This window comes from Sapajus apella, unplaced genomic scaffold (assembly GCF_009761245.1).
Source record: "Sapajus apella isolate SASKATOON/1434 unplaced genomic scaffold, GSC_monkey_1.0 scaffold20, whole genome shotgun sequence".
NCBI classification, from domain to species: Eukaryota; Metazoa; Chordata; class Mammalia; order Primates; family Cebidae; genus Sapajus; species Sapajus apella.
Genome location: NW_022436960.1, coordinates 232,792 through 253,839, shown reverse-complemented (window position 1 = coordinate 253,839; position 21,048 = coordinate 232,792). Strand labels below are relative to the sequence as shown.

The following is a 21,048-nucleotide window of genomic DNA, read 5'->3' as shown; positions in this document are numbered from 1 at the left end:
AGTGACCCTCAGCCTCGGCTTCCAGAGCAGCTGGGATTACAGGAGGGCAGCATGATGCCTGGTTTTTAATTTGTATATATTTGAATATAGTCACTTAGGTTATAATTGTAGCCTTGGTCAAGCTGAATAACCTCTCAGTGCCTCAGTTTCCTCATCTGTGCCAAAGTGGAGCAGCAATAGAATCTCTATTGGACAACCGCTATGGTGAGGATCCAATGATTAGTGTATCTGAAGCAATGAAGCGGCCGAACCAGAGCTGCCGCCCGGCACTGGCTGCCACTTTAGGAGTCTCCCAGAGCGGATGATGAGCAAGGGCCGTGCTCTACATTTCATGTGATTTGAGGGTTTTTAATGTCTGTGGTTAGTTCACGTCCCCAAAGCAATACATTCTCTCACCAGACCCCTCCAGAAGAAAAAACAAAACAAAAACTGATATATTTAACTCCTAACCCCAGGTACCTGTGAATGAGACCTTATTTGGAAATCAGATTATTGTAGATTTAATCAAGCTACAATGTGGCCACACTGGGGTAGGGCAGGTGCTCGATCCAATATGTCTGCTGTTCTTATAAGAAGAGACACAGAGAGGAAAACACCAAGTGAAGATACTTTATGCAAAGGCGAGGAAACCAAGTGATGACAGAGACAGATTTGGAGCTCCATGGCTGCAAGCCAAGAAACGCCAAAGACTGCCAGCAGCCACCAGACGACAGAGAGCGTGCATGGCACCGCCAACCCAAGGATTTTGGACTTCTGGCCTGTGGAACTGTGAAAAAATAACTCTCTTTTTCTTGATGGAGTCTCACTCTGTCGCCCAGGCTGGAGTACAGTGACACAATCTCAGCTCACTGCAAACTCTACCTCCCTCAGGTTCAAGAGATTCTTTTGCCTCACTTCCCGAGTAGCTGGGACTAGAGGCGTATGCCACCATGCACGGATAATTTTTGCATTTTTAGTAGAGATGGGGTTTCACCATGTTGGCCAGGCTGGTCTCAAACTCCTAACCTAAGATGATCCGCCTGCCTCGGCCTCCCAAAGTGCTGGGATTACAGGCATGAGCCACCGTGCCTGGCCAAAAACTGAATTTCTGTTGTTTTAAGCCACACACTTTCTGTTGCTTTGTTACAACAACCATGGAAAACTAGTACATTGTCTTAACTGTTTATTGTTATTTTATTACTGTTATTTTATTCTGTTAAGTCCATATATTATATAAAACATAAGAAAAATGAACAAATGTATAAAATAAATTGAGGTGTTCGGATGAAAAAAATATAAGAGCTTTGCCTTTATGTCTATAGATCTCTTAATATATTGTTGGTCTTGCATGTTAGATATCAAATAAAGATATCTAGCTTGGCAGGGCGCGGTGGCTCAAGCCTGTAATCCCAGCACTTTGGGAGGCCGAGGCGGGTGGATCACGAGGTCAAGAGATCGAGACCATCCTGGTCAACATGGTGAAACCCCATCTCTACTAAAATACAAAAAACATTAGCTGGGCGTGGTGGCGCGTGCCTGTAATCCCAGCTATTGAGGAGGTTGAGGCAGGAGAATTGCCTGAACTCAGGAGGCGGAGGTTGCGGTGAGCCAAGATCGCGCCATTGCACTCCAGCCTGGATAACAAGAGCGAAACTCCGTCTCAAAAAAAAAAAAAAAAAAAGATATCTAGCTTGACACAAAAGTTGGTAACTGCAAGGCGAGGCTGTATTAGCGTGATGATGGGCCAGGAAATGATATATTTTCTAAATTTTATCCTTAAATATTGGCTATAACAAATGCTGGTATAGCAAAATGCAAGCTTTTATTAGACAACAAAAGGGAAACTTGAGTGAATGAATGCAACGTACCTCCAAGTCCTCTTAAAGGAGGTAAAAAAAAATAAATACCGTGTTTTACCAGTGCTCCCCCAAAGCATTATTCTAAGCATGCAGGAAGGTATAGTGAGCAGCTACAATAATAAGATCCAACCCAGAGGTAGGTTCAAGGTCAAGAGTAGGAGAGTGGCTGAGGAAATCCTCCTCGGGCCAGCACCATTTCATAGAATGCCCATTTGTGCTGGGGGATGAGTTTATGGCCTATTTTCTTCTCATTCAAAAGAACATTTCCAATTTCGACCTTGCTGAAAAAGAGGCATTTTTGTACCTGCTATTAAGAACAGCTAGGATACAGGATAAGGCTGGGATAAAATTATTTAGCAAGCACATGCTGGCTATTCTAGTTTGAAATCTACCAAACTGTAGGCCGGGCGCGGCGGCTCACACCTGTAATCCCAGCACTTTGGGAGGCCGAGGCAGGTGGATCACCTGAGGTCAGGAGTTCAAGAACAGCCTGACCAACATGGTGAAACCCCGTCTCTACTAAAAATACAAAAATTAGCCGGGTGTGGTGGCACATGCCTGTAATCCCAGCTACTCAGGGGGCTGAGGCAGGAGAATCACTTGAACCCAGGAGGTGAAGGTTGCAGTGGGCCAAGATGGCACCATTGCACTCCAGCCTGGGCAACAAGAAAAAAGAAAAGAAATCTACCAAACTGTAAAATCAGGGAGAAATAAAAAGTTAAAGATGAAGCTGTTGTTCCTCAAGATGAGAGAACAAAATTTTACAAAAGGAGCGATTACACACTCACTTAACTCTATGTGGAGAACATCCTTCTCAAGCTAGGTGGAAGATGAGGAAGAATATTACCAAAGACTGACCAGGCCATTTGGAGACCAAAAGGAGATGAAAAAAGGCATTTAGGAAGCAAGCTAGTAAAAGAAGTTATTCTAGGTCTGACTAGGTAAGTGAATCTAAGGCAACCATACCAAAGATATGTTACCCATTACTCCAGCATGAAGCCAGTGGCAAAATACCTCAAGACATTTTAAACCCAGAGAAGTGTACGAAAAATACGATAGTTAACCAAGCAAATTAAAATCAAACCACTAATGGTAAAAATCTCTTCAGATCTGAAATCCAAGATACTCATTTTCCATTAATTCTGTGTCTTATGGGGGGAAAAGAAAAGTAACGAATGTAAAGTTTTTTTATTTCTGCTGGGGAGGGAGTAGGATAAATAGAACTGTTTTGCAATTTGCTCTCCACTGTGTACACACATACCCACACACATACATAAACATACATACACCAAAAACACCCCAAACAAACACAAAAAAACAGGAATCAAAAACCAAAACACCCTCAGACTGCACCAATACTTCAAAAAAAAAAAAAAATCCTGGAAGTGCAAAATGTAAAATCAAATGACCAAAAAATGCTGAACAAACAGCATTATTAATATACAAAATATTTATATTACTGAACTAGTAGCTAGTAACAGGTGATGTTCTCCGTGTCTGTAAAACTTTGGAACCACATAGCTGATTTGTTAAATCTAGTCCATCGCAGCTTCCGAAAACCAAAATTGTAGTTAGCTTCATTCTTTGATGCCTCATCACAATTTTCTACAAGGTCTGGAACATCATCATCCTCATCAGTGTCTTCTGGTTTTGGTGCTTTACTGTCTAAGACTTGGCATGGGAACTGCTCAGCTAACTTCCTGGGGCTTGTTAAGCTGTGAGCACCGAGCTGAGTTAATATTCCAGGGCGCATTTCTGTGACTGCTTTGGCTTCTGCATGACCAGTGATTGCAAAAGTGTTAGCAGAAAGGGAAGCTTGGACTTTGGGATTGTTGAAATGAAGAACTGTCCCATCATCTTTAATCACGTTCACCTCTTCAATACCAGCTCTATTATTCACAGCCAGTTATTTTGAGAACGCTGAAGCTTTCTGTCATCAGCTGTAGCTGTTCTATGTAGCACCTTCTTTCTGCGAGCTGTACCCTTGCTCCCTATCCGGACCTGAGCCTGAAGTTTAGCTAACTTTTCTTGATTCATGCTGTTGGTAAATCCGAAGCAGGGAGGGTCCTCCAACACCAGCACGCGGCAAGAGCAAGATGGCTGCCTCCGTCTTAACTGTTTAAATCCTCTAGGGCTAGCAGACAAAAGACAGGCCATACATGTTCATTGAATGAATACATAAGTAAAGATAAACAAAGAGATAAAGCACGCCTGGAGGGGGAGAGAGCCCACACACACCTGGAGGGGGACAGGGCACACGCACACCTGGAGGGGGACAGAGCACACACACACCTGGAGGGGGACAGAGCACACACACACCTGGAGGGGGACAGAACACACACACACCTGGAGAGAAAGAGAGCACACACATACCTGGAGAGGGAGAGAGCACACACATACCTGGAGAGAGACAGAGCACACACACACCTGGAGGGGGACAGAGCACATGCGCACCTGGAGGGGGACAGGGCACATGCACACCTGGAGAGGGAGAGAGCCCACACACACCTGGAGGGGGACAGAGTACACGCACACCTGGAGAGAGACAGAGCACACACACACCTGGAGAGAGAGAGAGCACACACACACCTGGAGAGGGAGAGAGCACACGCACACCTGGAGGGGGACAGAGAACACGCACACCTGGAGAGGGACAGGGCACACGCACACCTGGAGAGAGAGAGAGAGCCCACACACACCTTGAGGGGGACAGAGCACACGCACACCTGGAGGGGGACAGGGCCCACGCATACCTGGAGGGGGACAAGGCACATGCACACCTGGAGGGGATAGTGCTTACCCACATACCTGGACAGGGAGTCATTGGATCTTTTCTGTGAGCCCTAAGGCCCCAACTTTGGGTCTAAATGGGCAGCTGAAACTTGGCTCCTGTAAAATCTATTATGTGGGTATGTCCCAGGGTACAAGCGCTTCCAATTTTCCAAGGAACTGGATTTTTAGGTGAAATCTTCCATGTTTTTCAATGTTGTCTTATGAAGAAAGTTCCCCCCCTCAGGGGCCATTTGCATCTCCAGTGTCTGGTGCCCCCGGGCAGGATGCACACTGGCTAATGAGTCTGTGGTGTAAAGGAAAACGCATTTTCACAGGCCAGGCAGGAGGACAGCACAGTCAAGTGGATCTTCCCTGACACGCAGATGTCCTTTTGTCCTGTGTTAGCTACCAGGGTTAGGACTTAGATCCTGCCTCCCCTCATGTGAAATTTAAAAAAGCATCAGAGCAAAGGAAATCCAACTGAGGGAAGGGAAGCAAATCTCTAGGATCTAGATGCACCACACAGGACCTAGTCAGGAGGAAGAGCTCTGAAGCTGGGAGTCAGGACACCTGACCCCCCAACTCGAGGCAAATCATCCCTCTGGGTCTAGGCTTCCTCATCCACAAAATGAAGGGGTAAAATGTATACTTGCCACCTCCTAGGGTGTGAGGAGGCCAGTGAGAGAGCACGGGTGACCAGGTTTGTCACCTTGTCAGTACTGCAAGGACAGTGGCACCTTCCTAATCCTACAGGCATGATCACTCTAATGCCACTCCCACCAAGTCACCATTAGACCTGGGGACTTTTCCAATGCACCCACTGGGGCAGAAATTTTGTTCTTTTTCACAGACAGACTACCTGAATTAGGGCAGCTGGAACATCTCAAAAGAAAGCTTCTGAGACTATGCTGAGGGGAAGAAGGGCATTTGGGTTCCAGTATCGTGGGGATCCCCCAGTGTTAAGGCACACGGCAGTCCTGGGAAGAGCAGCTCCTGTGTCCCCTGGGACTTTGTCACTGGGGTGCTGTGTGTGGCTTCAATGTGACCAAGACAAAACCAACCTGACAGAGTAGGGCCTGCTCCGATCCTTCCACGTTTCCCCATATCTGCTGTGTGCAGGACACTGAGCAGGCAGAATCAATACCGCTGTGTGTTTTATTCTTTTTCCAGAAATGGGACAATGCGAGATGCCTGCTGGGCGGGGTCACAGCTCCATACTTGGGAGGGGGAAGACATTATGTCAGTCTCCAGCACTCTCTCACCTGGACCCCCATCTTTCCTCAGCCACCTCTGCTTCCTGCCTCTGTCCCTTTCGGAACTGAATGCCTGTTCTTAGCCAGAGTCCTTTCTTCTCAAGCGTGAGTCCCCTGCCCTCCAGTTGCTTGGCCCAGTAAGGAAGTCAGACAAGGAAGCAGGCAACTGCGATCAAGTGATGTGAATGCCAGTGGTGTGGGGTAGGTGTGGTCTGGGCATGGGGTGGGCAGGTCACGAAGGCAGGGAGACATGCTGCTCAGAGGGTCAGAGATTTCACGAAGGGCAAGCAGACCTCTCCTTGTTTACATGTGACCTCTGGGGCAGGGTCTGTGGGGTAGACGGGCCTACACCCTTGCTGCCTAGCACAGAATTATGTATTGATAGGGATGCACTAGATTACCATGGTTTAGGACACCAGCCCTCAATTCAGCTGATGCCTCTGTACTCACCCAATAACCTTCGGTTCCCTTCTAGCAGCTTCAAATGTCTGCTCTATGAACACCCCTGTGACTGGCTAGTGCTAGAAGAAAAACGATGCATACACCCTATATAGCTTGTCCTGAAGTAGGGGAGACCAAAACTTAATAGTGTGCAGCTTTAAAAGTTGAGAGAGGGGTGTCACAGAGGGAGGCCAGCTGGACAGCCAGACTATCCCTCACAGTAGACAACACCTGGGTCCACTCAAGAGCTCGCAGCTCAGAAACACAAGGCTCTCGGTCCACGCAGAATTGACCTTGGTCAGGGGCTGGGAAGGAGGGGACGCTCATTCAAGTTCAACAGTCACAGGCCAATGTGTAAACAACCAAAAGGCCAGTTTACCAATCTACCTTTCCGGCAGCTATTTCTGTCTGCCATCGGGGCATGTGCTGATATGTGTAATTCGTGTACTCGTTAACAAGGTTTTCACAAGCACCAAGTATCCATTAGTTCATGAAGTGTGAGCACCTGGCTGGGGGAAATAACACAGCCAGATGAGGTGGAGATCCAGAAAGGGGAAGCGGAATTGTGCAATGAGCGTGGCATCACACAAGCTGGAGTTCAAACGCTGCCCATCATTTATTAGGGAGGTGACTTCGGAGAAAATCTTCCTGAGTCTCTTTCCTCACCTGTAAAATGGGCATAACAACATCCCCTTAAATGATTATTAAAGAATGGGATTACATATGTAAAATGCATAGTTTTGTTTGTTTTTGTGTTTATCTGGAGAGGCTATGCCACATAATTATTAAGGGAACAGGCTTTGGGATCAGACAGATGTGTCTTTAAATCCTAGCTTTGCCACTTGCTAGGTACAAGATTTGGGTAAATTGCTTAATTTTTTTTTCCACTAAGCCTCAGTTTGCTCATTTGTAAAATAGGAATACAAATTTCTCATAGAGTCTGAGACATAATGTATAAGGACTTAGAAACCTTCTAGGATATAAGCATTCAACAAATGGTATGATTAAGAGTAATTTTTAGGTGCCAATATCCAGAATAAGCAAGGAACTCAACTCAACCACAAAAAATAATCTGATTTTGAAATAGACAAAGGATCTCAATAAATATTTCTCCAAGAAAGACATAACAATGGCCAACACATGTATGAAAACATGCTTAACATCACTAACCAACAGGGAAATGCAAATTGAAACCACAAATCAAAACCACAAAGACAAAAAAATAACAAATTCTGGCAAAGTTACAGAGAAAAGCAAACTGATGCACGGTTAGTGGGAAGGTAAGTTAGTACAGCCATTATGAAAAACAGCATGGAAGTTTCTCAAAAAAATAAAAATAGATCTTCCATATGATCCAGCAATCCCACTACTGGGCATTTATCCAAAGGAAATCAAATCGATATTATCAAAGAGATATCTGCACCCCCATGTTTATTGCAGCAGCAGTCACAATACCAAAGACATGGAATAAACTTAAGCGTCTACCCACAAATGAATGGATAGGCTGGTTGCAGTGGCTCATGCCTATAATCCCAGCACTTTGGGAGGCCAAGGTGGGAGGATGCTTGAGGCCAGGAGTTTGAGACCTGCCTGGGCAACACAGTGAGACCCCATCTTACTGTTGAAAAAAAAAAAATGGATAAAAAAAAAATTTATTACAGGCCAGGCAAGGTGGCTCACACCTGTAATCCCAGTACTTTGGGAGGCCGAGGTGGGTGGATCACGAGGTCAGGAGTTCGAGACCAGCCTGTTCAATATGGTGAAACTGTCTCTACTATGAAAATACAAAAATTAGCTGGGCATGGTGGCACACACCAATAGTCCCAGCTACTCAGGAGGCTGAGGCAGGAGAATTGCTTGAACCCAGGAGGCAGAGTGGTTGCAGTGAGCCAAGATTGCACCACTGTACTCCAGCCTGGGCAACAGAGTGAGACTCTGTCTCAAAAAAACAAAAGAAAACATGTTTTATATATATATGTGTGTGTCTGTGTGCTAGAATACCATTCAGTCATAAAAAAAATAATGAAATCCTGTTATCTGACACAATATGGCCGAGACTGGAGGACAGTATCATATTAAGTCAGGCACAGAAAGATAAATACCACATATTCTCATTTGCATGTGGGAGCTTAAAAAAAATTGACTTCATGGAAGTAGAGAGTTGAATTGTGACTTATTAAAAGCTGGGAAGGGTAGTGAGAGGGGAAGAGAGGGAGAAATTGATACAAAATTACAGTTTTACAAGTTCTAGTGCTCTGTAGTATTTCAGGGTGAATATACTTAACAATAATCTATTGTATATTTTCAAAAAGCTAGAGAATTCTGAATGTTCCCAACACAAAGAAATGATGAATATCTGAGGTGATGGATATGCTGATTACTCTGCTTTGATCATACATTGTATACATGTACTGAAATATCACTTTGTATTTGTGTTAACTAAAAATAAAAGGGAAAAAAATAACACAAGTTTTTGTTTTGAGAGTGCAATGGCTCGATTCTGGTTCACTGAAACAGTTCCCTCCTGGGTTCGATTCTCCTGCCTGAGTAGCTGGGACTACAGGCATGTGATATCATGCTCCACTAACTTTTTGTATTTTTAGTAGAGACTGGGTTTCACTGTGTTAGCCAGGATGGTCTCAATCTCCTGCCATCATGATCCACCAGCCTCAGCCTCCCAAAGTGCTGGGATTACAGGTGTGAGCCACGGCTCCAGGCCAAGAGTCATTTTTTAAAGTTGTCCATGGTTGCTTACAAATGAGTGGTACACATACTAAAATGTAGTTAAAATTATCACAAACTTCTTTAATGAAATTAAAAATTGTGCCATTAAACATACGAGAAAGCTAATTCAGGTTTTGTTATTAAAACTTTTCTGAAGAGGAAGGCCTCTTACCTCAGACTAGTTTCACACCCATACTTTCCACAAGAGTTTCTAAAATAACATCATTTGTGTGCTGTCAAGCAAGCAAAAACTCAGAACTGTTTCAGTATCGCTAAGTCATGCTCCACAGTGAAACAGCAGCAGCATCTCTGTGATCCCCAGGCTGGAGTGCAGTGGCGAGATCTAGGCTCACTGCAATCTCCGACTCCTGGGTTCAAGGGATCCTCCTGCCTCAGCCTCCTGATTAGCTGGGATTACAGGCGCCCGCCAGCACGCCCGGCTAATTTTTAAATTTTTTTCTTTTTTTTTTTTTTTGTCTTTTTGGTAGAGACGAGGTTTTGCCATGTTGGGCAGGCTGGTCCCAAACTCCTGACCTCAGGTGATCTTCCCGCCTCAGCCTCCCAAAGTGCTGGATTACAGGCGTGAGCCACCACGCCCGGCCTAGGATCTGCTTTTCTAGTTTGTCTGATGGGAACCCTGGTACTCATAAAGCACTGCGCATTTGGCTTAACAACTATACACCAGCTTACACACTGTGGGATTAGAAAAGTCTCTGCTCTAAAGGACACAAATCACCTCTCAATTCTGGATCGTGCCTTTTTTTCTTTCCACCAACACTGCCGATTTTTGTTTATAAAGCTTTTAAGTTCTGGAGGCGCGATCTTGGATTTTAATAAAAATCATCATAGATTCCAATTATAACCTTAGTGCAAATGCAACTGGTCTAAAACAAAAGGCAGCCCCTTATCTACCTCATCCTGTCCTCAGCAACACTGCCCCTTTCCAGATCGGGAAATCTGCACGGCCATTCAGGACCTGACGATGATTGCACCTGAAACCAGACTGCAGGTTAGCGGGGCTCTCACTCTATTGCAGCCAAGTTGTCCTCAAACTGCAGGGTGGACTATGGATGCGTTTTTAAGTCTCAAGTTTTCACACACACAAAAATCCAAGTTTCAGAAAGAATGGGAGAGTTTCAACAGAACTAAAATATGAAAGCCTCTTTCTGAATAATCTTTTTTTTTTGATACAGTCTCTGGGCTCTGTTGTCCAGGCTGGAGTGCAGTGGTGTGACCTCGGCTCAATGCAACCTCTGCCTCCCGGATTCAAGGCTTCTCCTGCATCAACCTCACAAGTAGCTGGGATTACAAGCCCGCCACCATGCCAGCTAATTTTTTGTACTTTTAGTGAGGACAGGGTTTCACCATGTTGGCCAGGCTGATCTCGAACTCCTGACCTCAGGTGATCCGCCCACCTCAGCCAACCAAAGTGCTGGGATTACAGGCATAAGCCACAGCGACCAGCGTAAATAACAGTAATTTTCAATGGAATACATTGGAATCTCATCATAAACTCCTGCTCAGGGCTACGATTTCCCTGTCAAGGAATTCACAAGTCATTAACTGGGGGGGTGGGGTCGACATGATGCCGACGAGGAGCAGGTACAGGGAAGCAGGAAGGAAGGACAGCGCTTTTCAAGCCTGGGAGCGGGGGAAGCCTTCCCCAGAAGGTGGGACCCCACGACGAAGCGCCTTCAGGAGGCCCCAGGATTCCAAACCAATTAAAGGAACCAAACAAACGGGAAGCGACGCGATGAGCTAAGCTGAGCGCGCAGGCCCGGGTGCGGGCCGGCACCCAGGCGGCGGGGCAGCCTGACGACCGCCCCGGGCGGTCACCCTCGAGTCTCGGGCTCATTCTGCCGGCGGCCACTCCACCCGGGTCCGCCACAGAAGACAGCCCTGGGATGAAAAACACAGGCCTGGGGCTTAAGATGGAAAAACGACTCATTCCTCGAGGCCCGGAGACTTGCGTCCCCGGGGGGGGACCGGAAAACAGACGAGCGCCCGCAGCTGGGAGAACGCGGTCGGGTTTCCTCTCCCCGAAAGTGTCGGCCTCAGAAACACGGCCTCGAAAGCGGTTTCGAGGGCGATGGTCCTGGGACCCGGGAGTCGCCGCGACGCCGCGGCCTGGCCCAGACCCGGCGTGGGGGAAACGAACCGCCATCTTCCCCGCAGCGCCCAAACTGACAAAGCACTGACCCCGCGGCCCGGCCCTGCCGCCTGAGCCGCGCCAGCTCTCGCGACAACCGAAGGCTGCGCCGCGAAGGCCTCTGGGAAGCGGGGGGAGGGGAGAGGAAGGAAGCGGGGCTCGGGGCTGGAGGCGGGCCGAGGCCACGAGTGGAGCCTCAGGAAGCAGAAGGGGTGCGGAAAGGCGCGATTGACGCCGCAAGCGAACCAATGACGAGCGAGCTGTGGCAGGCCTCCAGCCAATGGGCAGTGAGGCCTCACGCGGGGGGCGGGCACTGGGGCCGAGGGTAGCTTGAGCGCGGCGGCGGCGTTGTTCAGTCAGAGCGAGAACATTCCAGAGGTGAGTCCGGTGGAGGGGCGGCGGCCCCGCGCCCCCTGCCCGGTGCTCCCCGCCCCCTCGACCCCGCGGGCCGCTGGCTGGCGGGGAAGGCGCACCCCCCGACCCGCCCGCGGCTCACGGCGCCGTCTCTCCGCGCCAGGTCGCCAGGCTCCGGCGCTGACGGGTGTGGACCGCGGACGTCGCTGGGACAGCCCCTCCCCGCTGCTCGGCGGCGGCACCTGGCCCGGCCGCTCCTCGCTGCGCTCCGCCTCCGCCTCCTCGGACTCGGACTCGGGTTTATATCGCGCCTCACTTCATCCCAGTCCCGGGCGAGCAGCGTTGGGTTTATGTCTTTATTTGACGAAAACGGTGAGTCGCGGGCGCGGCGGGCCGGGAGATGGCGGCCGCACAAGATGGCGGCGGCCGCCGCGTGACCCCGCCGCGGCGTGTGGCGCAGTTTGGGGGGGGCGGCGGGCGGGCCCGGGCCCGGCCGCCCCCTCCCCGCGCTCCCCGGGCCGGCCTCGCCCTCGCCCCTTCCCCGGGCTCGCGGGAGCGCGCCGCGCGTGCCCGCCGCCCGGGCTGCGTCACGCCTCGGCTGCTGCATTTGTGAGTCATCGCGCGCTCCGGGCGGGGGCGGCCGCGGCCCCGGCGCCCCTCGGCCGGGTGTCGTTCCCGGCTGCGCGGCCTCCCGGGCCGCCGGCGCTCGGGGCACGCGCTGGGGATGGGGCCCGACGCCCGCGTCGCGCGCCGCCGCCTTCGCGGAGCTGCTCGGCCCGCCGGCCCCCGCGGAAACGCCTCGGAGCGCGGTAGCCATGGGGACCAGGGCGAAGGTTAACCGAGTGCTTGGACTGCCCGGAGGAGGGAGGCCGGGCCGGGCCGGGCCTGGCGCTGGGCGTTCGCTGGCGCTCCCTGGCTCCCACGGCACTGCCGGGCGGGCGCCGCGTTGAGGAAGTGCTGCTTTGGAGTAGGCCACGGTTGCCGAAGCAACAATTAGTTGTAAAGGACAGTTGCCTAGTTTCTCCTTAAAAATGGTGACGATCGGGGCTGTGCCTGAGCAGTTTGCGAGTCCAGGCCGGGGTGGGGGCGGAGAGGGCTCGGGTTCGTTCTCAGCGCGGACTGGATGGCCGCAGAGGCGAACTGGTGACCTGCTGATGGCCCTCGGTCTGATGGAGACCCACGGCGGCTGAGGCAGCACAGCGAGTGTGTTCTCACCCGCGTTTCCCTACCGGAGTCACAGCTTAGTTGAAATCGAGGCCTTTTAAGTTCCCGCAGGTGTACTGTGTTAGAGGAGAATGGCTAGTTGCACGTGATCTCAGATGCTTTTTAAGGTAGAATTAAGCAGAAGCGTAACTAACGGGAATGTAGAAGGAGGCGTTTTCGAGTAGCAGTGATGTTAAACCTGAGGGGTGGGGTTGTGTGTTCTTTCTCTTTTCTCTTTCAGAGCTGTTGCGCAGCCATTGGTACCTGTATTGGGGAAACATAGCATACAAGCAAGAAGCTTACAGCCTCAGTGGCGAAAATTTTTTCATGTCAGAGACCGAGAACTCTTGCAGTCGTTTATGTCATCCCTTCTTCTCCAGACAGAAGATACCAAAAAGTTGCAATCAAAGATCTCTTCATCTTATTGATAAAGCCACTAATAATAAGCCAAAATGTCTGTCAACGTCAACCGCAGCGTGTCAGACCAGTTCTATCGCTACAAGATGCCCCGTCTGATTGCCAAGGTAATATACGCTGCTCTTCATTTTAGTTGATAGCTCTTTTTGCAGAATTTTGAAAATTCCATCTGTCAGGGGAAACTGCAAAAATAAAATTTTTATTTCCTTTAGGTTGAGGGCAAAGGAAATGGAATCAAGACAGTTATAGTCAACATGGTTGACGTTGCCAAGGCGCTTAATCGGCCTCCAACGTGTAAGTAAAGCTTGAAAAGTCTAAAAAGAGAGCTCATCAAAGTCTTTGAGCTGCGAAACTTGTTTTAATTGTATGCTAGTTGGTTAGCTTACAAGTTAACTAAGGACCTGGTTTATTGGTTGCCATGAGTTTACAAAACTACCAGGAGAACACATTTCTTTAACCCAGTAATTTAAAAAGAGTGGTGGCTCGGGAGAGCAACCCCAGCACTTTGGGAGGCAAAGGCAGGTGGATCACGAGGTCAGTAGTTGGAGACCAGCCTGGCCAACAAAGTGAAACCCTGTCCCTACTAAAAATATAAAAATTAGTCAGGTGTGGTGGCATGCCCCTGTAGTCCCAGCTACTCATGAGGCTGAGGCGGTTGAATTGCTTGAACCCGGGGAGCAGAGGTTGTAGTAAGACCACACCATTGCACTCGAGCCTGGGTGGCAGAGTGTGACTACATCTCAAAAAAAAAAAAAAAAAAAAAGTGGTGGTTGAGTTAGGTAACTGTATAATGATCTCTTGTTTCATTCAAATAGATCCCACCAAATATTTTGGTTGTGAGCTGGGAGCACAGACCCAGTTTGATGTTAAGAATGACCGTTACATTGTCAATGGATCTCATGAGGCGAATAAGCTGCAAGACATGTTGGATGGATTCATTAAAAAATTTGTTCTCTGTCCTGAATGTGAGAATCCTGAAACAGATCTGGTGAGTGCTTTTGTGGTTGTTGTCAAAACAAAAGCCGTATATCTACTTTTGTGATCAGTTCTGTAATATCACTAAGTCACCTTCCTGAGAAGACAGAGCAGATGTAATTGTAAATCAAACCCAAAATCTCCAGTTTTGGAGATATTTCTATTCTTTTTTTAAAGTAGGTCACTGTGTGAAAAAAGTTTATTTTGTATGTGAAGCTGTGGTTTAGATGTCTTCCAATTAGATATTTTCATCTTATGTTATGGATAACATCCTTGTTTTTATTTATTTTTATTTTTTTGGCAGCATGTCAATCCAAAGAAGCAAACAATAGGTAATTCTTGTAAAGCCTGTGGCTATCGAGGCATGCTTGACACACATCATAAACTCTGCACATTCATTCTCAAAAATCCACCTGGTGAGTCTTAATGATGTACTCCTAAGATCCTAACATAAAGTGACTGTTGGGAATAAAATGGAAGGTTTTTTTGGAATAGGAATATAAGGGAGGCCCAGCACAGTGGCTCATGCCTGTAATCCCAGCATTTGGGGAGGCCAGGTTGGGTGGATCACTTGAGGCCAGGAGTTCAGGACCAGCCTGGCCGACATAGTGAAACCCACCCCCTGTTAACTAAAAATACAAAAATTAGCCAAGCATGGTGGCACACTCCTGTTATTCTAGCTGCTCAGGAGGCTGAGGCAGGAGAATCACTTGAATCTGGGAGGCAGAGGTTGCACTGAACTGAGATGGTGCCACTGTACTCCAGCCTGTGCAACAGCGAGCCTCTGTCTCAAAATGTAAGGAATTTTCAGTCTTGGCACTATATTTTACCAAATCTAAGACATCTTTCAAAAGTGCACTGTTAACCATTAAAGGTGAAAAATAGGCTGCCGATTAAACTGTGCCACATAATTAAGACAGATTATCTTGATGAAGTAATGACTAAAATTTTGATGGAAACCCAGCAAAGGATCTGTGTAAAGGGGGCCCCCTTTATTAAACTTGAGCATTGCAAGCAACACTCTGTGGCAGATAATCACAACTGTCTGACACAATTTGAGCTTGCTATAGCAAAAAAGTCTAACCTATTCCGGTGTTCTCTTTCCCATGAGATAAGCCATTATATAGACTTAAACACTGTTCCACCTGTTGGCTAAAGCTGGATTGAGTACATGACCTTGTTCTTGAGGGATGGCAGAGAGGGGTCCTTAGGGCCACCTTTCACTCCCTGGTTGAGGCATCATCAGTTCATTTTAATCTGCCCTAGCAGTTGTATCCCTAATATTTTGTGTCACTCCATTCTTAGGCTGACATTTTTATCTTACGAAATATATGAATTTTGAAATACATGATGAATTTGATCTGTGAAGCCTCTTAAGTAGCATTGTGAGTGATGTGGTTTTTCTGAGGGGATCCATAGTAAAATAAGGACAGGGTTTTAAATGTTCATAATGGGCAGTGAGGTGTAATGTAAATTATGGGGTTAAATTTTTGTTTCCGTTTTCCTCTATAGAGAATAGTGACAGTGGTACAGGAAAGAAAGAAAAGGAGAAGAAAAATAGAAAGGGCAAAGACAAGGAAAATGGTTCCGTATCCAGCAGTGAGACACCACCACCACCGCCGCCAAATGAAATTAGTCCTCCTCCACATACAGTGGTGAGTGGAGGGTTAATGGTCTAGTGGGCACTAAAGTTGTGTAAAGTATATGGCATTTGGTTGAGGTGGACGGAAATGTTGAAACTAACCTTCAGTGTAATAACACTAATATTTTGGATTCCAAGTAGTGTTGGCTGTTTGAGTTAAGGTCAACCCAATTTTGGTAGGAGATGAACTTGATGCCATTAACTTGACTAAATCTGAACCTTTTTCTGTGTTTATGGCCTTGAATCAACTAACTGTTTTCATAAACAGGAAGAAGAGGAGGATGATGACTGGGGAGAAGATACAACTGAGGAAGCTCAGAGACGTCGAATGGATGAAATCAGTGACCATGCAAAAGTTCTGACTCTTAGCGATGATTTGGAAAGAACAGTTGAGGAGCGGGTCAATATCCTGTTTGATTTTGTTAAGGTAAAACCTTTGCTTGGTCTATAAATCAGCTTCAGCCCAGCCTTGGGCCTTTAGATACATGATACTTTAAACTCTATAATTGTAAAGGATTACCCTATGCATGGCTTATTTTCACTTTTTTGTTCATTCATTAAGTATCTTTGGAGGGTGGTTCCAGGCACTATATGTCAACTGCCAAATTGGGTAGGAAAAAATATGTCCATCGGAGTAGGGACTGACTGATGTCTTGAGCCTGGCAAATTGTACCTTCATTTCACTGAATTGGTTTCCTTTTATTTGCAGAAGAAGAAAGAAGAGGGTATTATTGATTCATCTGACAAAGAAATTGTTGCTGAAGCAGAAAGACTAGATGTAAAAGCCATGGGCCCTCTTGTTCTGACTGAAGTTCTTTTTAATGAGAAGATCAGAGAACAGATTAAGAAATATAGGCGCCATTTCCTACGAGTAAGTGAATTACTCTGGATTCATGAATGAGATTACAGCTATGTGGCTTTCAGGATGGTCATTTTAACCACTTTTGCTTGTCCTATCATGCTTGAAAGTGGGGATAATTGGCCCACCTCTGCCCGTCTGAAAGTGTTGCACATAGGCCCTTACAAACTTAATGGGGATCTTTATGCATTGACCTTTTTGAACCACTATTGAATGGGCCATGCACTTACAGAGCACTCTGCTGAAGGGAAGGCATGTTTGGGTACTAGAGTTCTCAAGGTAGAACATATAAAAAACCTTGTTTAACTCCAAGGTATCTATTTGCAGTTTTGTCACAACAACAAAAAAGCTCAACGGTACCTCCTTCATGGTTTGGAGTGTGTGGTAGCAATGCATCAAGCTCAGCTTCTCTCCAAGATTCCACATATCTTGAAGGAGATGTATGATGCAGACCTTTTAGAAGAAGAGGTCATCATCAGCTGGTCGGAAAAGGTGGGGAATACATAGGTGGGCTCTTTAAGTTCACAAGTGTTTGGTTGTGTTGGGGGGGTGGTAGTTGATATGGAGTCTCATTCTGTCTCAGGATGGAGTACAATGGTGTGAACTTGGTTCACTGTAGCCTCCGCCTCCCGGGTTCAAGCAGTTCTGCCTCAGCGTCCTGAGTAGCTGGGATTTACAGGCACCTGCCACCATGCCCAACTAGTTTTTGTATTTTTAGTAGAGACAAGGTTTTACCATGTTGGCCAGGTTGGTGTTGAAACTTTTGACCTCAGGTAATCCACCTGCTTTAGCATCTAAAGTGCAGGGAGTACAGGCATGAGCCACCACACCCAGCTGTTCACTAGTATTGAGACAGGGTTTTGGGATCAAGAAGTAGTGTTTAATACCTAGTCTCTACGCTGAAGTTAAGTCCCTATGCTATAAGGTTGTGATTCCCACCATGTCTGCTTTGTAGTCATAACAAACTGGTGAGACTAATGATGTGTTTGTTGAGTACATATATTCTGTTGAGAATTCAGATTTCTTATGACTCAGTCTCTTCAAAGAGCTCAGTAAGGGGTGTTGTATAAATAATCAAAAATTGTTAAGTTCAGGAGACTGAGGCAGGAGAATTGCTTGAACCCAGGAGGCAGAGATTGCAGTGAGCCGAGGTCGTGCCACTGCACTCCAACCTGGGCCACAGAGTGAGAGTTGTCTCCAAAAAAAAAAAAAAGGCCTCAAGAGAATTGTACCCTATTTTTTAGGCCTCTAAGAAATATGTTTCCAAAGAACTTGCCAAAGAGATTCGTGTCAAAGCAGAACCATTTATAAAATGGTTGAAGGAGGCAGAGGAAGAATCTTCTGGTGGTGAAGAAGAAGATGAAGATGAGAACATTGAGGTAAACACTGCGGGGGGAGGATGTTGAATACAGTGTTGTCAATGGGTGTTTGAGATTTACGAAGGTTTGTGAGGAGTAATAAAACGGCAGTTCGGGGTAACTTGGAGTTTAGAATTTAAGATGCAATAAAATATAGCCTCCCAATAATTTGGAAAATAATAGGGTGATGGAAGCCATTTCTACTCCTACACGTTCTAGTCTATCAAAAAACTTGTACAATATAGTTAAGACTGTGGAGCCTGTGTAAGATAGCCTGTAGGTTTTGCATAACAAAGCTGTTCAGTGAGGAAGAAATGGCTGCATCTAGGCAGTTTCCCTCCTTTGTGACCACAATTTATGTTGATTTGTTTTATAAGCAGATTTATCAGCTTATGATGAATAAAATTATTCCTTTTATCAGGTGGTGTATTCGAAGACTGCCAGTGTACCGAAAGTTGAAACCGTAAAGTCCGACAACAAGGATGACGACATTGATATTGATGCCATTTAAGGGGATGGGTGCAACCTAGCTTAACAGTGTGATGCTGCACATTTTTTCCCATTATCAGCCAGAAGTGCAACATGTATGTGCAAAAGCTAAAATGGCTTAACATCATGCTACACTTTACACTAAAAATCTCTTACTGTGAGTGGTCTGTAATTAAGCCCAGTGAGACATCTAGGGAGTCCATACACATCAGTGAGCAGATGTAGTTTGCTTATTTATAGCATGTTTCTTTTTGAAAAAACTAGTGGTGGACACATTTGGATCACATTTATACAGTTATAAAAATAAAGATTTGATTTTGGTCATTCTACAGATGTTTGGCTCTGAATGAGTTAAGCTGAAGTAACTGGCTCCTTTTTTAAATGTGCCATCATTTCACCTGATGAGCATTCTTGGAGCCTGCTAGATATCGTTAGGTGCTGAGGCTGTAAAGAGGTCTTCAACAGAAGGTAAAGCAAACTTACTTGTAATTACCTTATTCAGCCCATTAAATATAGTACTAAAGTTTTACCTCTAGTCCTTCAAATCGGCATCTGGTAATGTACGTTGTGAGGTAGATTGATGAATGACAGTGCAGCATCTTACCAAGAAGTGAACATGATCTGATGACCTGAGTGTCGTAGAAGAGCAGGTTTTGAAACTTGGAGAGTTGTTTTCTTACATCGTGTGCACTTGCCCCAGATCGTAGTCTTTGAAATCATATGCATTGCACATTGGATGAGCCAGGGAAATTATTACATTAACAAGCATTTTGTGTGTATGTAGTAGTTACTTAGTACTGAGATAATTTGCTTTGGGGTGCAATTAAACAATAAACTGATTTTATTTGGGAGAAACAGGGAAGAGTGCACTTATTAGCGACCTAAGCATAATTTTTCAGCTTTTGCTCTTAGGGTTTAAATTACAATTCCAAAATGTTACACATACTGTACCTTTTTGTTCAGTGTGGCTCCCCACCCCCCCCCCCCCCCACCATGGTTGTTCTTTAATGCCTTTTACATTTGGACACAGTTTCTGCTTTTTAGATTTTGGTTGCTATCTTGCCAAAATAAGTGTTTACTGTGTTTCAAATTTGATTTTTTTTACCCCCAGAATGTCTTATTTAAAAAGAAAGCTAAAAGTATACTTCTAAGTCAGAGCCTCTATTTTGGTGTAAGACTTGGGATATTTTTTACTTCACATTGAATATAGCCAGGCACCCAAGAGGTCTGATGGCCACCTGAGTGCAGGTGACAAAGATCTGACAGCCTATGCAGGGCTTTAGAATTGGACACACAAGAGTCGATAACTTACCTGTGAACTCCTTGCCTGATCTAAACTCAATATGAGATCCGATTGTGTTTGAGTAATCATCTTCAAGGTTAAACTTGTTGACAGTTAACCCCTTTTCACAAAGTGCACAGTGGGAATTGAGAGTCGATAGGGTTAATTTTCGAGCAGTGGCTTATTCACCTCTTTTTTTGTGACTTACCTCACAGATAATGAGACTTTAACAAGCATAAAAAATTTTTCACATTGAAACAAGACAAACCATTTGATGTAATAAAACCTTGTTGGCCTGCTGTTTGAAGGAATTGAAACCTAGCAATCTTACTGGAGAGGCAAGAATTGGCCTTCAGCTAACTTTGATAGATTCTAGTGCAAGTGGAGCAGGAGCCACATACCTGGAGGGAATGCGCTTTGTCACGCCAAAGAGGTTTTTTTTCTTAAAACTCGATGTTGCCTAGGTTTCAAATTCTTTGCCGCTGGTTTGCTTTCATTAACTGGAATTCTAAAGGAGATACTGGTGACCTAAGCTAAGTTGCATTCAACGTAGTGTCGAGCTAATGAGGTTCTGTCATAAAGCTTCTACTTTTTATCTGAGGGGAAACGTTCAGGGCTTCTAAAACACTAAAAATTTTAGCTTAGACCAGTCAGTGTTCAGTCTGGTGCCAAACTTCCAATGGAATTCAAATTCACATAATCTGAACCTTGTTCACAGGTTATCGTAATAGAGTAATTCTTCACTTTGCTCTATTAAACTGTCTTAAGGATTTCTTGTTTTCAAACAGCTAAGTTACTTGATTAAAATAATGATAAAATTGTATTTTGTCTCTGCTTTAATAAGTTTCCATTTTATAATAAGATCAAAGCATTGGAATCTGCCCTCTTTTGTAGTTGTTGCTTTGGATTTGTGTTGGATGTATCTTGCCGTTACACTCGCCAGCTTCACAAAGCAGTTCATTTAATCGGGTCACTGGCTTTCTTTAGGTTTGCTAGTCTTCTGTGAACTGAGAATCTGCCTCAATTTTATTTTTTGAAATATTGACAGATATTTAGGGAACTCAGACTTCAATATACAGCTCTGTAGTTGTGGAAATAGTATATATCTAGTTGAGAGGATTGCTTTTCCTTTTTTTGGGTGGGGGACGGAGTTTTGCCCTTGTTACCCAGGCTGTCGTGCAGTGGTGCATTCTTGGCTCACTGCAACCTCTGCCTCCTGGGTTCAAGCGATTCTCTTGCCTCAGCCTCCCAAGTAGCTGGGATCACAGGCATGCGCCACCACACCCAGCTGA

General features: G+C 46.0%; 1 protein-coding gene, 1 non-coding gene and 1 pseudogene across 5 annotated transcripts; 2 read left to right on the top strand and 1 right to left on the bottom strand.

Moving 5' to 3' along the window:
- Positions 1-3,254: 3,254 nt before the first annotated feature.
- LOC116557669 lies at positions 3,255-4,032 on the bottom strand (annotated as a pseudogene).
- Positions 4,033-11,466: 7,434 nt separating this feature from the next.
- Positions 11,467-20,579, top strand: EIF5 (eukaryotic translation initiation factor 5). 4 transcript variants are annotated; one of them, XM_032287297.1, is made up of 12 exons: positions 11,467-11,555; positions 11,695-11,903; positions 12,976-13,258; positions 13,364-13,445; positions 13,967-14,139; positions 14,431-14,542; positions 15,639-15,781; positions 16,037-16,195; positions 16,478-16,639; positions 16,955-17,119; positions 17,872-18,006; positions 18,407-20,579. In XM_032287297.1, the coding sequence occupies exons 3-12, from the start codon at positions 13,187-13,189 to the stop codon at positions 18,494-18,496; spliced, it is 1,293 nt and encodes a 430-aa protein (XP_032143188.1). In that variant the 5' UTR covers positions 11,467-11,555; positions 11,695-11,903; positions 12,976-13,186; the 3' UTR covers positions 18,497-20,579. The 4 variants fall into 4 exon arrangements, with proteins under 4 accessions (XP_032143188.1, XP_032143187.1, XP_032143185.1 ...); XM_032287296.1 differs by lacking the exon at positions 11,695-11,903 and having other exon boundaries at positions 11,496-11,555; positions 16,034-16,195; XM_032287294.1 differs by lacking the exon at positions 11,467-11,555 and having other exon boundaries at positions 11,765-11,903; positions 16,034-16,195.
- LOC116558100 lies at positions 15,139-15,264 on the top strand. The gene has a single exon (XR_004271834.1). It is a non-coding gene; the product is annotated as a small nucleolar RNA SNORA28 (small nucleolar RNA).
- Positions 20,580-21,048: the final 469 nt, after the last annotated feature.